This window comes from Callorhinus ursinus, unplaced genomic scaffold (genome assembly GCF_003265705.2).
Source record: "Callorhinus ursinus isolate GAN/ISIS: 27379988/994484 unplaced genomic scaffold, GSC_fseal_2.0 scaffold10, whole genome shotgun sequence".
Taxonomy (NCBI): Eukaryota; Metazoa; Chordata; class Mammalia; order Carnivora; family Otariidae; genus Callorhinus; species Callorhinus ursinus.
Window position 1 is genome coordinate 76068187 of NW_027397072.1, and position 13804 is coordinate 76081990.

Genomic DNA, 13804 nt, shown 5'->3' on the forward strand with positions numbered 1-13804 from the left:
TTTTAAAAACAAATATGTATCTTGGGTTAGATCTACATTGGGTTATTTTGAAAGTAACTCTTGGCTGGAAATTCAGAAGTGTTAGTTGAAGTTCGAGTTTCTAACTATCGGGGTCATCTCTTCTTCCAGTTGTGTATCAGTGCTCTTGGGTAAAAAAGAATTGTTGCTTTTTTTAATGGCCATCTTTACTGTAATATGGTGTGACCAGATGAGCCATTGTGGCAGGTAGCAGTACCCCCATGTATTTCGACAGTTACTGTCAGTCCACAGAGAGCCGTCTGTTGTTTGTTTTTAAGTCTGTTGTTTTAACCTGCATGATCTCACTTGTTCAGTCTTAGGGGCAGTAGTTTTCTCTGCAAACTAAAGAATGCAATCTTTGTTTTTGCTCTACCTTTGCTGTCTCTGATGTATTGCTAAAAATGAGGCACGCTCATTCGGGGGTTTTATCAACAAGGTCATTTAAACCCTTCCCATAAGTTATGGAACCTCAAAAGTCACAGTAATTGCAGCCTTTAAAAAATTAGACAGCTCTCTTTCATTTTTAGTTAGTTACATTTCCTCATGTTTCAAAATCAAATTTTAGATGTAGCGAATTCTTTCAAGGGAGGGGCACTGCTTATTTGAAGAAGAGCAGTAAGGGAGATTATTATTTTAAATCTCTGATAACACTAAACTGTATTTTTAGGAAATTGCGATTTCCATTCCTCCATCACAGTCGCCACGTGTGGCTGGCGACTACCCTGTTGGGCAGCGTGGATAGGAATGTTCTCATCATCACAGGAAGTTTGATTTGACAGCTCTGCACTAGATTTTTTACTTACAGAAGGAAAGATCCAAAGTATGGGTCAGAAGCATAAACTTCTTTTGTTGTTCAACACAGAGATCTCTGCCAGTACTTTCTGTAGTTTTTCTCCTTTTTCCAGTTTGGAATATATTTTGCTTTTGATTGGTCAGTTTGTACATGTGTAAGATTATAGATGTTCAGCATATAATAGAGCTGGGGAGAGTTTCTGTCTTTCTGTTAATCCCCACTTTTGTAATTGTATTGAATAGGCAGCTTCTTGAGATAGGAAGAGATTATTAAAAGAAACTTCTGTGTTTTGAGGTTTTTGAAAGGCTGATAGTTCACAGTCGATGTCAATTAAAAGGGAAGTTTTGTTACTGCATAGTTTCAATGAATTTTAGCTAATATTTTCATGTAAATATGGTATAATACATGTAATAATGTTCGCTTAAGAAGTGAGCTTAATTTTAATAGTGTCTTCTGCTTATTTAATCACGCTAAAGATTGAGAAAGTAAATCCTTTATTTAATGCAGTTTATAGTCTCATGCAGGAGTTGTTGACTTAAGAGCTTTGACAGATTGGGGACAAAGGGAAAAAGTCAAACTGAGCAATGGGTGCTTTGGTTGGATTAAGAGGATTGGGGGGGGGAGGATAAGAAAATCCTGTGCCAGGGGACTGCAGTGGTGAATCTCCGAGGCTGGAAGTGACTGAGAGGATGGGCAAGTCACAGTGTCTTTGGAGGATTTTCTTGGGATTGACGAGAATAATTTAGCAGTGACCCTGCTTTTCTGGCAATCCGCTCAGCTTAGATGTTCATGTCGGCAGGCCGAGGTTGTTGGCAGCAAGATCATCGCTGAGCTTGATAAGGCAAACGGCCACAATTGCTTTTGCTCCTTGTGACCTGTGGAGATTTCCTAATCGGGAGATGAACCCTGGGGGCATTAAGGATGCGGAAATTTCATCACAGGGGATGTGCAAACAGTGTAGCAAACAGAAATCATCTCAGGCCAGGGTGGTTTTTTAATCACGTAGGTTTTAGCCTTAAGTAAAGCGATTTTTGCTCTTGCGTTTTAAAAAGTTGGGGAGTTTTATTTCAAATTAAACGGCTGGGACAAGATTGTTTTGTGAAATTTTTAATTTTAAGGTAACAATGGTTTTAGTTCTGCAGTACGCTCACCTTTAAAAACTGTATGTAGCTAGATGACAGAAATTTGAAAATTAATCAACCAAATGATACGGTGTTAGTTAGTAATATGCTTTCGTTTGTATTTAAAATACACAGTGCTGAAAATAAATGTTCATTTTTGTTGCTGAAAGAATAGTTTTACATTTTATAATTATGGTGAATGTAGAGAAAAGAGGAAAAAGTATCCAGCTTAGGATATAGCAGAACAATGCAGGGCATGCAGTTATTTTATCATCTAATATGTCAGCATTCAAGAATCTGAACCGATTGTTTAAAAAAAATCTTGTACTTTGTTTCTTTTGTTGCTCATTTCCAACTTTGTCATCTGTCAGAATGCAAAAAAAAATTATCCTTCTATAACCATTGACAGGATAACACAAAAGCTGTCTCCAGGTCGATATTTTGCAGCAATATTTTTAACATACGAACAGTAGTTTTTATAATTTCACCTTGGTGCTCAACCATTTATTATCGTATCAGAAGCATGTCAGTAATTCCTTTCTAAATGTCTGCTTCTTTTAGCGCTGAGACCCACATCAAGGGCTTCACACTGAACGATGCTGCCAACAGCCTCCTCATCATAACGCAAGTTAGGCGGGATTATTTGAAAGGTATGTCACAATGCTTGACCTTTACGTCACATTAATGCCTCTGCAGATTTTTCTTGTAACGCCCTTCGAATACTTGGATAAAGGAGTCCATTTAGCAAATTACCTGCTTATCAAGAGCCTTTTGTGGTAGCTGAGAGACGTAAATTACTGTACATGCATTTATAATACAGCTTGAATATGAATGTACTTGTCATTTGACCACTTAGTCCAGTTTCCATTCCATTTAACACAAGATGGGTTTTCTTAAGATGAATCACAGCTCTTCAGACATGCAAAATTTGTGTTCCAGAACGAGAGAAAGTACAGGCTTTCAAGTGCGTTAAAATTCACAGCACAAGTCATTTTGCTTTGGAAATTAACATACTTTAGAGCATCTGAAACAATTCCCAGCACTTGTTTCTTGCATATTGTGTTGGTTGTGTGTGAGATAGCAGATGAGTTAAATTGAGTGTTAAATGTGTGGGATTGTGCACCAAATGATTATAATATTGATTTTTAAAACTTAATCTAATACTTTTTCAATAGTTCATAATACCAACAGCAATAAAATACGGTGTTTGTTTGGAGTTTGGAGTTTAGCGTTTTTCAGTCAATGGTAAGGTAACTGCAGAAAACTGCAGAGATGACTTTGGGGAGGACTGGGAAGGGGGCCGTTGGTTTGGTGGAGGGTGTTCGTGGACCCGGAGGTCGTACGAGTGAGCTCCCAAGGGGAAAAACAATGACTCTCTTGAATTTAGGTAGACATCTTTCCTTCTTGGGCTTTACATTTGAATTTTAGTCAATATAGTAAAACCGTTAAAACCGCAGTGTTGCCAATACCACAGAACCCACACGGGAAATCTTTAAGGAACATTGAAAAAGCTCTCTAATTGTTCACTCTGGTATCACCTTTCTTCCTCAGACTGTAATAATGATATTATTCTTCACTTGCGTGTTTATAAAATAATTTCACGTCCCTGAGAGGAAGTTGCTAATTGTGCACCTTTACCGTCACCTGTGATACCTAAATGTGCTGGTCTTTAGATGCCCTCCTAATTGATTAGGACTGAGTATGTAAATGGTGATTTCTCTTTTTGCAAAATTTCTACCTCGGCACTCTCCAGGCGGGGCCAGCCCATCTAGGTAGCCCTTCTGGGCAGAGCTTGTTACTAAAACTTTAAAAGCTTTCATTTTATTTTTGATTTAAAAAAAAAAAGCCTTTATTTCTGTAGACCTGGAGGTAAAGATACAGCACTTTTTTAGTTTCAGGGGGGTTAATTTTTGAGCTGAATCCGAACTGAATTTAATTTCATTCCTGTCCTTCACTTGTATATTTGGTGCCCTGTGGAAACCACAAGAAACTTGATGATGTGATTTCACATCTATTCTTCTCAGCAGTTCCGTTCAGCTGGAGGTTGGCTGAGAGCAGGAGCCATGACGCTGCCGCCTCCATCCCCACATGCCGCCTCCCGCACCTTGCCATCACCTAACGATGCTCGTCAGCAAGGATGGGGAGTGGTGTTGGCACAGTCTCCGGCTCCTTATCTTGCCCCATGGCTGACTGGAGCTCCCAGTTTGTGAAATCCCCTTCTCCTTTTTGGGTTTCTTTTTCTCCGTCCCATCTAAAACAAAAATAAAGCCAGCTCAATCTTAATGTAACTTTATAAGCAAATTCTGCTCTGGAATATTAATAGCTGATTTGTGGCACCTTTGCAACATAATCAGTGTTACTAGGAAATTAAGGTGACTGTGAAAAGGACTCGGGGAGAGTGTGGTTGGGTATACCATTTTGGGTGTCCCTTAGGTCCTGAACTATACAGAGGGCGAGTCCTGTTACGGGAATTTGATTTAGGTTCTAAGGTCCCACGTTCCCTTTGGGTAGACGGAAGATGATCAGCTGCCCCAGTCCTCCTCTCTCATTTACACGTGCGCCCGTAGATGCAGGCTCTGGGGTGGTGGATTCTGGGGTTGGTGTCTAGCAGTACGACCTTGGGCAAATGATTTAAACTCTCTCTCAGTTTCTCACCTGTAAAATTGGTACTTAGCTCAGAAGGGTAGCTGTGAGTGTAGCTGCTTACTACTGGGTCTGCATGCTCAGCAAAGGTAGAAAAGGTCCAGTTTATCCTAGTTCCTAACATCACTATCCTTATCTTACTTTGGTTATTTTGATCCAGTGGTGAGAAGATCCTCCGTAGCAGATGGTACTCTTGGTTAAAAGAATGTTTTTAAGTTGATTATCTATGACTACCAGTTAAGAAGATTTTATCAGGCTTTTTTTTTTTAATAGATTACATTACTAAAATAATATAAATAACATTTTTTGTTTCCTAAATATACATGTGTATTTATAAAATTTTGGTGAATGTGCCTTTTAAACTACCTATTTTCTCTTCTCTACTTGAGAATCTGGAGTATTTAAAAATTGTTTACTCAGTAATAAACACTGAAAGCATTATGTTTTTTACTGTAGCACTTTTAATACATTGTTTAATTATTACCCTTTCCCTATTCTTCTGTAGAAGATAGGTTGTTCTCATTTGGAAGCTGCCTTCAGAGTCTTAGTGTTTTCTAGGTTACATTGCTTTAATTTTGAAAAAGCCATGAAGTTTTTCTTGGTAGCGGTAATGGTGATTGTTATGCTAAGTATTAAATTTTCCCTCCTGTCTACCACTTTATCTTTAATGTAATGATTTCGCTACACTGGCACATGAGTCCATAAATTGAAAGGATATTCCATATTTATCCATAATCAGGTACTTATTTAAAAAAAAAAAAAACCTCTGGCTATATCCATAGGAATCTGATGATCTGTATTTTCTTTGAAAAATGAGTGCCAGCAAATACCTACTAAGTGTTCAATCATGTAAAATGAATTTGTTAGTGTGGGAAGTTGAATGGCGCAGTTTGGCGGTGGCTGCATAGTCGATCCTGTTTAGACTAGAAGGAGGCATTGTTTTCAAGGAAGAATCTTTGGGATATTAGGAGATTTTGATAATCAGGTAATCTTTCAGTGTAATAAAGTCTGGGAAAGTATGAATGTGGTAGAAGTTAACGATATTTTGGGAGACTCTTTAATTTTTAAAATTCTGATTTATATTTTTCGGAACTTGACGATTTCCTTGAAATCAGTCCCTGAATGTTATCCCTGAAGGGAACCCACATTGTGTCAGTAGCATTTGTATTTTCTCTCTGATTATTTATTTATTTATTAAGATTTTATTTATTTATTTGACAGAAGGAGACACACAGTGAGGGAGGGAACACAGGGGGAATGGGAGAGGGAGAAGCAGGCTTCCCGCTGAGCAGGGAGCCCGATGCGGGACTCGATCCCAGGACCCTGGGATCATGACCTGAACCGAAGGCAGACGCCTAACGACTGAGCCACCCAGGCGCCCCTCTCTCTGATTATTTAAAGAAGAAATTCTCTGGTCTCTGATATTTTATAGTCAAATAAATAATTTTTTTTAGGCTTCTCATAAAGTATTAATATTTTCTGTAATCTAGAATAAATTATTCATAGCTTTTTGTGTGTAGCCATTTGGTGCTTGTATTTAAAAGCTGGTTTTCAAAATGCATTAGGCAGTACGGCTCATAAAAGAAAAACTCTTTCGCCTGCTCTTCTATTGTAGAGGCTCTAACAACACTAAAAACAGCCTTGGATCTGGAGCAGATACCTTCTAGGATAGCAGTGACCCGCCTTATTCAGGCATATGCGTTGAAGGGTGATGTAGAAAGCATACAGGCGATTCAGAAGATGGTAGATGGACTCGAACATTCAATTGGACTTTCAAGTATGGTTTTCATCAATAACACTGCTTTGGCACAAATAAAGAAGTGAGTATTTTCAACTTTTCCTTTCCTGGATACTGGAAGGAGCATTATCTTAAATACCACCTTTTAAAACCTTTCTTAGGCTATTAGAAACCGTATCAACTGTAGAGGAAATATTGATGCCAGTTGCTGATTGTTCTCTAACTATTAAGGAATAATTATATGTTACAAAATGTGTTTTAGCTTTAAATTAGACCTTAGAATGACGTTTATCAAATTTTTAAATCCATGAAACTTTCTCCACAGTTGATAACTGTTCTCATTCATACGGGCCAGGCCCTTGTTGTTGAAACACTGACACAAATGTGGAAAATGAGTTCATTGCATTGTCAGCAACACTTGAGGGTGACACTCTACTAGAACATTGCAGAAGCCCAGGGACACGCAAGCTTGTTAAAAATATGCATGTCTGTTTTCCCCACCGTTCTACCCATCCCCTCCTGTCAACACACACCCATAAAAAGGGAGGTGTTTAGAGGTGATTCTCTTACCACCATCTCTAGATTCCTTGCATAGACTCGCCACTGTATAGAAGTAAATAAATACTTGATTTTTATTAGCCTGGCAAGCAGAGTACGTTGCTCAAGTTATAGATTCATGGGATGATTATGAAATTGACACTCTTCATGCTTTTAAGTGTTCTTTAGTAGTTAACCTCACATACAGTTAATGGGTTTTGATCATTAAAATGTAATGTTTGTTTTTGCAGGGGTTCTTGTTTGTTCCCATTTCTCTGGGCAGAGAAGTTTTGTTTTGTTTTTCCTTTTAAAACTGTTTCCTCCCAGACAGAACTTCAAATTTTCCCTTAATAAGAAAATGTAGATATGTTGTCAGAAGATCAAGGAAATTATCCAAGTAAATCTGGATGAATTTTAGAATGTTACCATATTAAACAGTTTTATATGATGTGGAGAAGGTGTTTTTATTCACTATTAAATAATTATCTCACTAAAACCCATAAGAAAAACGTAACAGAGTATTCATTTTTATTAGAGACTTCTTATGTGTTAGGTAAGAATTCTAACATAAAATGGATTATTTGGATTTGGATTGCCGTATCATAACTGTAAAGTGTCGATTAAAGAGTACCTTGACCAAAAAGATAATCGTGCAGATCATTTATATCATAACTTGTTAAGTAAGGCTGTGTCATTGATTTTTTTTTAAATGTAAACTGTAAAGATACTTTTTTTCTGAGAACTTTAGTATAAATTGATTATTTTTCAAATGTGTGTGATACCCAACAAAAACAAATTAATGTGACTGTGATTGAAAGACATGAAAGTAGACCTTTGAAGACATCATTAGCATCTTTAAGAATCCTGAGGTCTTATGCAAGATCTTGACCTCATGCAGTAGTGGGTAGTTGTAGATCATAAAGCCAAAGTTACAGCACTTAAAATAAGTTTCCATTTTATACCCAAAGAGCTGCAAAATCAAATTAGATATTTAAGCTAAACTATTTTCTTAAGTTACTGTCATTGATTCTTCTATATGTGTGTTCGGTCTTGTCTCCAGAGCAGTGTTTTACAATAAGCAACTACTTCAGTTATTGTAGCATGGACTACCTAGTGATTGCCTTTGCCACCTACGTGTGATTAAGTTCAGTTTGCATAGTGGTTTTTATCCGGGTTAGTGGTATTTATATTTCCTTTTTTTCCTGAAGTACTTGTATGTGTGAGTCCCAAAGTAAGTTCTCATACTAAAACTGCCTGCCATATTAATACAAAAGCAAAGACTTTTTTTTTTACAATTTATTTTACTTTGTCTTACAGCAATAACATAGATGTTGCAATAGAAAACATTGAAAATATGCTTACTTCGGAGAATCAAACTGTGGAACCCCAGTACTTTGGCTTGGCATACTTATTCAGAAAAGTAATAGAGGAGCAGTTGGAACCAGCCGTTGAAAAGAGTAAGTGAGCTGTTCTTGCTAAAGAACACAGAAGCACATTTTCTCTCTGGTCAGCCTGGACCAGATGTCTTTTGTGGATGAGTTATACCACTGTTTAAACAAAAGCTTTCTCTTACCTGTTACTTTTTCAGTAAGCATCATGGCAGAGAGACTGGCCAATCAGTTTGCAGTTTACAAACCTGTCACTGATCTTTTCCTTCAGCTTCTGGATTCAGGCAAGGTGGATGATGCCAGAGCTCTCCTACAGGTAATGACGCACCACACCTGGAGCAGTGGGGCTTGGGGCTTGTGAGAAGTAAATTGAGAAATTACCAGACCTAGGTGTGGGGTAGGCTACCGGAAATGGAGCATGGTGCTGCTAGTACATGTACATTCAGTGTGGATCAATGTCTCGTGACACAGACTGGATTGTAAGTTGGAGGCTACTGGTTTTAAAGATGCCAGTCCAGGCTAGAAATGCCCTTAGGTTTAAAGGGGAGTGAGGGAAGACGTGTTTTGCTGACTGATTTAAAGACAAATGTTTCTGTGCAGGTAGGTAATGCAAAACCATTCCTTTGATTTCCTACTTTAATTTCTCTAATGCGCTAAAGACTGTGCATCACCATGGCAACACAGTTTGCAAACAAAAAGTAGGAAATGTTTGCTTTTCAAGTACAGCTTCTCACTTGAATACTCAAACATTCTCAGTGCCTTATTCAAGGTTTATTAAGAGTTGAATTTGCTTTCTATTCACTTGTGTGTCACAGACACATTAAATGACATATGCAGGTCTCTGTGGCCCACACTCTCAGTTAAATTAGCAATCTTCGGGAAGGAGACAACTGCATTCATGCCATTTTAACAGCACTAAATATAAAGCTGTGCCAAGTGCCGACAGAACGGTGGGTGATCGGAGCTGCCACTGGCAATGTACACAAACAGGCACCGCTGGGGAGCCCTTCCCAGCAGGTGGCAGTCAAACAGTCACTGTGATCCCGCCAACGGCTGTGTTTGTGTAGACTCCCTGTGTCAAATTGAGGCCCGGGACCAATTTCTGATAGTAAATAGTATTATATTCAGTTCCGTTTTTATGATCTGCGAAACATGTTAAGTGGTAGATAGGGAAGGTGAAACTGCACCCCTGTGCTGGAGCTCTTGTTCGGATCCTTCAGGTTCATCTAGTTTGACAGAACCCAAGCCATTTTTAAAGGGAGTTCTTAAGAAATTTCTCTGTGTGAACAGTTTTGTAAAAGGTAGAAATTGGCACTTGCCTCTACGGCTTTTTTACTTTCTGTTCCTGGACAGAGAGAAACTCCAGCTAATTGGGAATGTTCTTGTCTGGTTTGGTTTGATTCCTTTCCCCCCCCCCCCCCCCCCACCCCAACCCACCCTTTTTTTTTTAACAGAAAAGGCAGTTTATCTTAGATAGGGATTCCAGGAAGCTTTTCATTGTCTTCCCTTGCTGCCTTTAATGTTAAAAGTTCCATCTGAAAGGAATAAACTCTAAGGCTTTATCCTGGTGTGTACATAACTCAGTGTACCTACCAGGAGGATGTGCGTCTCTGATTATACATCTTTAACACACTATTTTGATGGTTCTTCAGAAAGTGGCACTTGCTCTTTCATCTCCCAGCTTGTCCTGAGCCATCACCATCCGGGCGCTTACTAGAGTGCACGCTGACAACAGCCTCGGCTGGAAGGCGGTAGGGTGCTGCCTGGGCTCTCGGAGCCGCACTCACACAGCGGCCTGTCGGGCTCCTGGTGACAGCTGTGTGTTGATGCAGCCCCCATGGTCTTTTCGTTGTCATCCCTTCAGTAGACGGAGGCTTCCGACGAGAAACCCTTTACCCATCCTTTACCTGCCTGTCAAACAGCAAAAGATTATTCTTGCTGCAGCGAAGAATACTTTATTCACAGATGTCAAAAACATCAGTTTATAATGTTAATGTTCTCTGTGTGTCCCCAAAAGTTCTTTTTATACTATTCGTTTTAGTATTGACAATGTTTTAAAGCTTTGAAAGAGCAGTGTGCTTTGAGAAACCTAAGAATGACATCTGTAATGAGTGTAAACTAAAATATTGTCTTGCCATATTTGATTTCACTGTAGTATCTAAGATTGGCTAGACACTTGATTTATCTGGTCTGTCATATAAACTTTTTTTTTTTTTTGAGTTTAACTTTTGTCTCTTTCTCAAGCGCTGGCTGTCTGTTGCAATGAAAGCCTTTTATAAAATAGAGAGATTGAAATCAGTCCTTTTGTATGCATAAGTGTAGGTAATTATACTTTAAAGAGAACTTGCTTTGTACATTTTAATTTTTATAAAGAAACGAGCAGTTATCTCCCTGACACCTTATTAAATGTATAATTAACCTTATGATCCCTAGCTCACTTGTGAATGCTTGGCAGAATAATTGGAGAGGAATGGTGCTTCTTTTTTCCTCTTTCTTTGCAGTCCTAAACCTTATTCTGCGGTTGTTGAAGCATTAGTTTAATTTTTCCCTTTTCTGTTTAAACAAACTTTATACTTGCAGTGACAAGGGTGACATATTCACGAAAGCTCGGCGTAGCTCACATTGGTTTTCTGTTTTCTTACCGTACAAAAATGGGTTGACGATTAGGCCTTCCCGTTGGTAATGATACATTACTGTATTATTGTGAACTTTGTTAATTGGGAATATTCACCTTGGTCTACTTGTTTATCAAAAACCTTCATTTACTGAATGATGTTTCGATTTTTAGCGATGTGGCGCGATTGCTGAACAAACTTCAACCTTCTTGGTGTTCTGTATCAGGAGCTCTCGGAGACCAGGAAAGGTACTGTGCTTGATTTGCTGACAGATCAGGGATGCTAGAAGCCAGTCTTGTTCAGGGTGCTGAGTTTCACGTTAAGAGCTTTGGTTCAGTATCTTACCTAAAAACACTATAGAGACTGAAGATTGTGCTTGTCTCTACTTGTTTACTTTTTTAGATGTTGATAGAGTCAGTTCTGGCTCCATTCTTGTACTGGAAATGCAAAAGAAGTTCACACAGTGAATTCCCCCTTCGTGTAGTTGTGTGGGAAGAGCCCTAAGAAAGGGCCCTTACAGGGGCGCCTGACTGGCTCAGTGGGTGGAACATGCAACTCTTGATCTCGGGGTTGTAAGTTCGAGCCCCACGTTGGGTGTAGAGATTACTTTAAAAAAAAAAAAGAAAGAAAGAAAGAAAGGGCCCTTAAAAATGGAAGATAAAAATCCTGTTGCTTAGGTCATTTGGTCCATTTAACGGTGGGGAAGCACTGCGGAGGGAGATGTCCCACTGCAGAGTGTCTCTCCGTGCTGGTGGCTACTTCTGGCCATTTCTCAGGTCCAAGCCATCAGGTAGATGGGCCACTTGGTTTTAAAACTGGCATGTGCCACAAGTTCATGTTCTCTATTTGTATAGTTACCTTATTTACACTAAAAGCTACGTGTGTGTGTGTGTGTGTGTGTGTGTAAAACCAGAACCAAGTCCTATTTTTGATGTTAAAAAAAAAAAAAAAGAGGGCGCCTGGGTGGCTCTGATGGCTAAGCTTCTGCCTTCGGCTCAGGTCATGATCCCAAGGTGCTGGGATCAAGTTCTGCATCTGGCTCCCTGCTCAGTGGGGAGCCTGCTTCTCCCTCTGCCTTTCTCTCTCTCTCTCTCTATCGCTTATGAATAAATAAAATCTTTAAAAAAAAAAAGAATAGAACATTTTCCAAAAATTTTTTGTAGATCTCATTTTACCTATTGAGTACCCCAAACCCCCTTCTTAGTTTATTTGGGCACATATAAAGTTTCAAACTGAGTGCCAATTGTAATGTTTATTTTATGCGAAACATTTAGGTTTCCAGTCTGAGAGGTCTAGTTCTCCTAAATTTCCCCCACACTAACACACTTTTTTGTCTTTTTTTTTTTTAATTTACCTAATTGCAAACAGCTTTTCAGAGACTGTTTTTTTTAAATTTGTGGTTAAAAAGTGTAAGAAGTCTAAAAAGCGCTTGTCACTCTACACACGGGTCCATGCCCATATGCCAAGTAACCTACTGCCTTGCTCGGAAGATGGACAGGAAGTGTACAGTAATATATCTGCTGAGAACATTCCTCCCAGGAGACTTTAAATTGTAGGAAGTCCTGACAGGATGCAGGTCCAGTTATATAGATTGAGTAAATGTGTAAAAAGTGAATTAGGATTTTTAAAAATTCCAGTTACAGTGTCTAGCTGTTTGGCAGAATAAGTAAGCCAGATATAGTTTTCTTTTGTGAGATGGGAACATGGCATAAAGGTATATAAAATCCTTCCTTGATTTATCCAGCAGTATTGGAATGTGTTTGGTTATCACTAGGGTGTGGCAGGTCTGTATTCACTACAGGAACTAAACCAATAGGTGTGTCCAGATAACCTCTGAGAGTAATCAAGTAAACATTCCAGTGAGATCTGGAAATCCTTTTTTTTTTTTAAAGATTTTATTTATTTATTTATTTATTTGAGAGAGAGAGAATGAGAGATGGCACGAGAGAGAAGAGGGTCACAGGGAGAAGCAGACTCCCTGCTGAGCAGGGAGCTCAATGTGGGACTCCATCCCGGGACCCCAGGATCATGACCTGAGCCGAAGGCAGTCACTTAACCAACTGAGCCACCCAGGCGCCCTGGAAATCCTCTTTTTATATACAAAGCAGGGAAAACTTCTGGAATGTTTGATGGAATTCTTCACATTTTATTTAAAAATCTTGGCACCTGAAGATACAGTTACTACCTATTTCTACTCTTTGGGATCTCATAACTTCTTGGTAAGGCTACCAATTGACAAAAGAAGCAGTCTTTGTGATATTTTAGAAAAATATTCATAGAAGTGTGAATGGAATTTCATTAATTTTTGAAAGAAGCTTGTTTGTTTTGGCTGTAAATTATTAAATGGACAATAAATACTAAGATAAACAAGGGAAAAAAGTTTATTAAATTCAATAGACGGTTGTTAATTGTTGTGAAGATTTCCTGATATAATGTCCATAAATCAGTGTTTTACTTCACTCTTCTTTCTTTTTTTTTTTAAAGATTTTATTTTTTATTTATTTATTTGAGAGAGTGAGAGAATGAGAGATAGAGAGCACGAGAGGGAAGAGGGTCAGAGGGAGAAGCAGACTCCCTGCTAAGCAGGGAGCCCGATGTGGGACTCGATCCCGGGACTCCAGGATCATGACCTGAGCCGAAGGCAGTCGCTTAACCAACTGAGCCACCCAGGCACCCTTCACTCTTCTTTCAAGTTGTGGTAACATTTCCTATATTTAATTTCCTAGGCATCAACTCTGAAATCTTTGTTAGAATTGATTCCTGAATTAATTGAAAAGGAAGAAGCATACACTTCGGTCATGAAAAGCTATGGTAATAAGTTTAATCTGACTTTGTTATTTAAGTGATGTAGATATTCGTAGTATAGTCAACTAAGTCTTCAGCTCAAAGACAGTAATCCTCAATATTAGGTAACTATGATATAAATAATTGATTTAGCTTTAGAAAATGTT

At 38.7% G+C, this 13804-nt stretch overlaps 1 protein-coding gene across 2 annotated transcripts in view; it reads left to right on the top strand.

Moving 5' to 3' along the window:
* LRPPRC (leucine rich pentatricopeptide repeat containing) overlaps nucleotides 1-13804 on the top strand; it is a 105061-nt gene that overhangs the window by 87212 nt on the left and 4045 nt on the right. For both annotated transcript variants that reach the window (XM_025868917.2, XM_073897778.1), the window contains 6 exons: nucleotides 2494-2582; nucleotides 6191-6395; nucleotides 8168-8307; nucleotides 8439-8554; nucleotides 11027-11101; nucleotides 13580-13664. In XM_025868917.2, the coding sequence (XP_025724702.1) occupies nucleotides 2494-2582; nucleotides 6191-6395; nucleotides 8168-8307; nucleotides 8439-8554; nucleotides 11027-11101; nucleotides 13580-13664 (710 nt within the window). The remainder of the gene's footprint in view (nucleotides 1-2493; nucleotides 2583-6190; nucleotides 6396-8167; nucleotides 8308-8438; nucleotides 8555-11026; nucleotides 11102-13579; nucleotides 13665-13804) is intronic.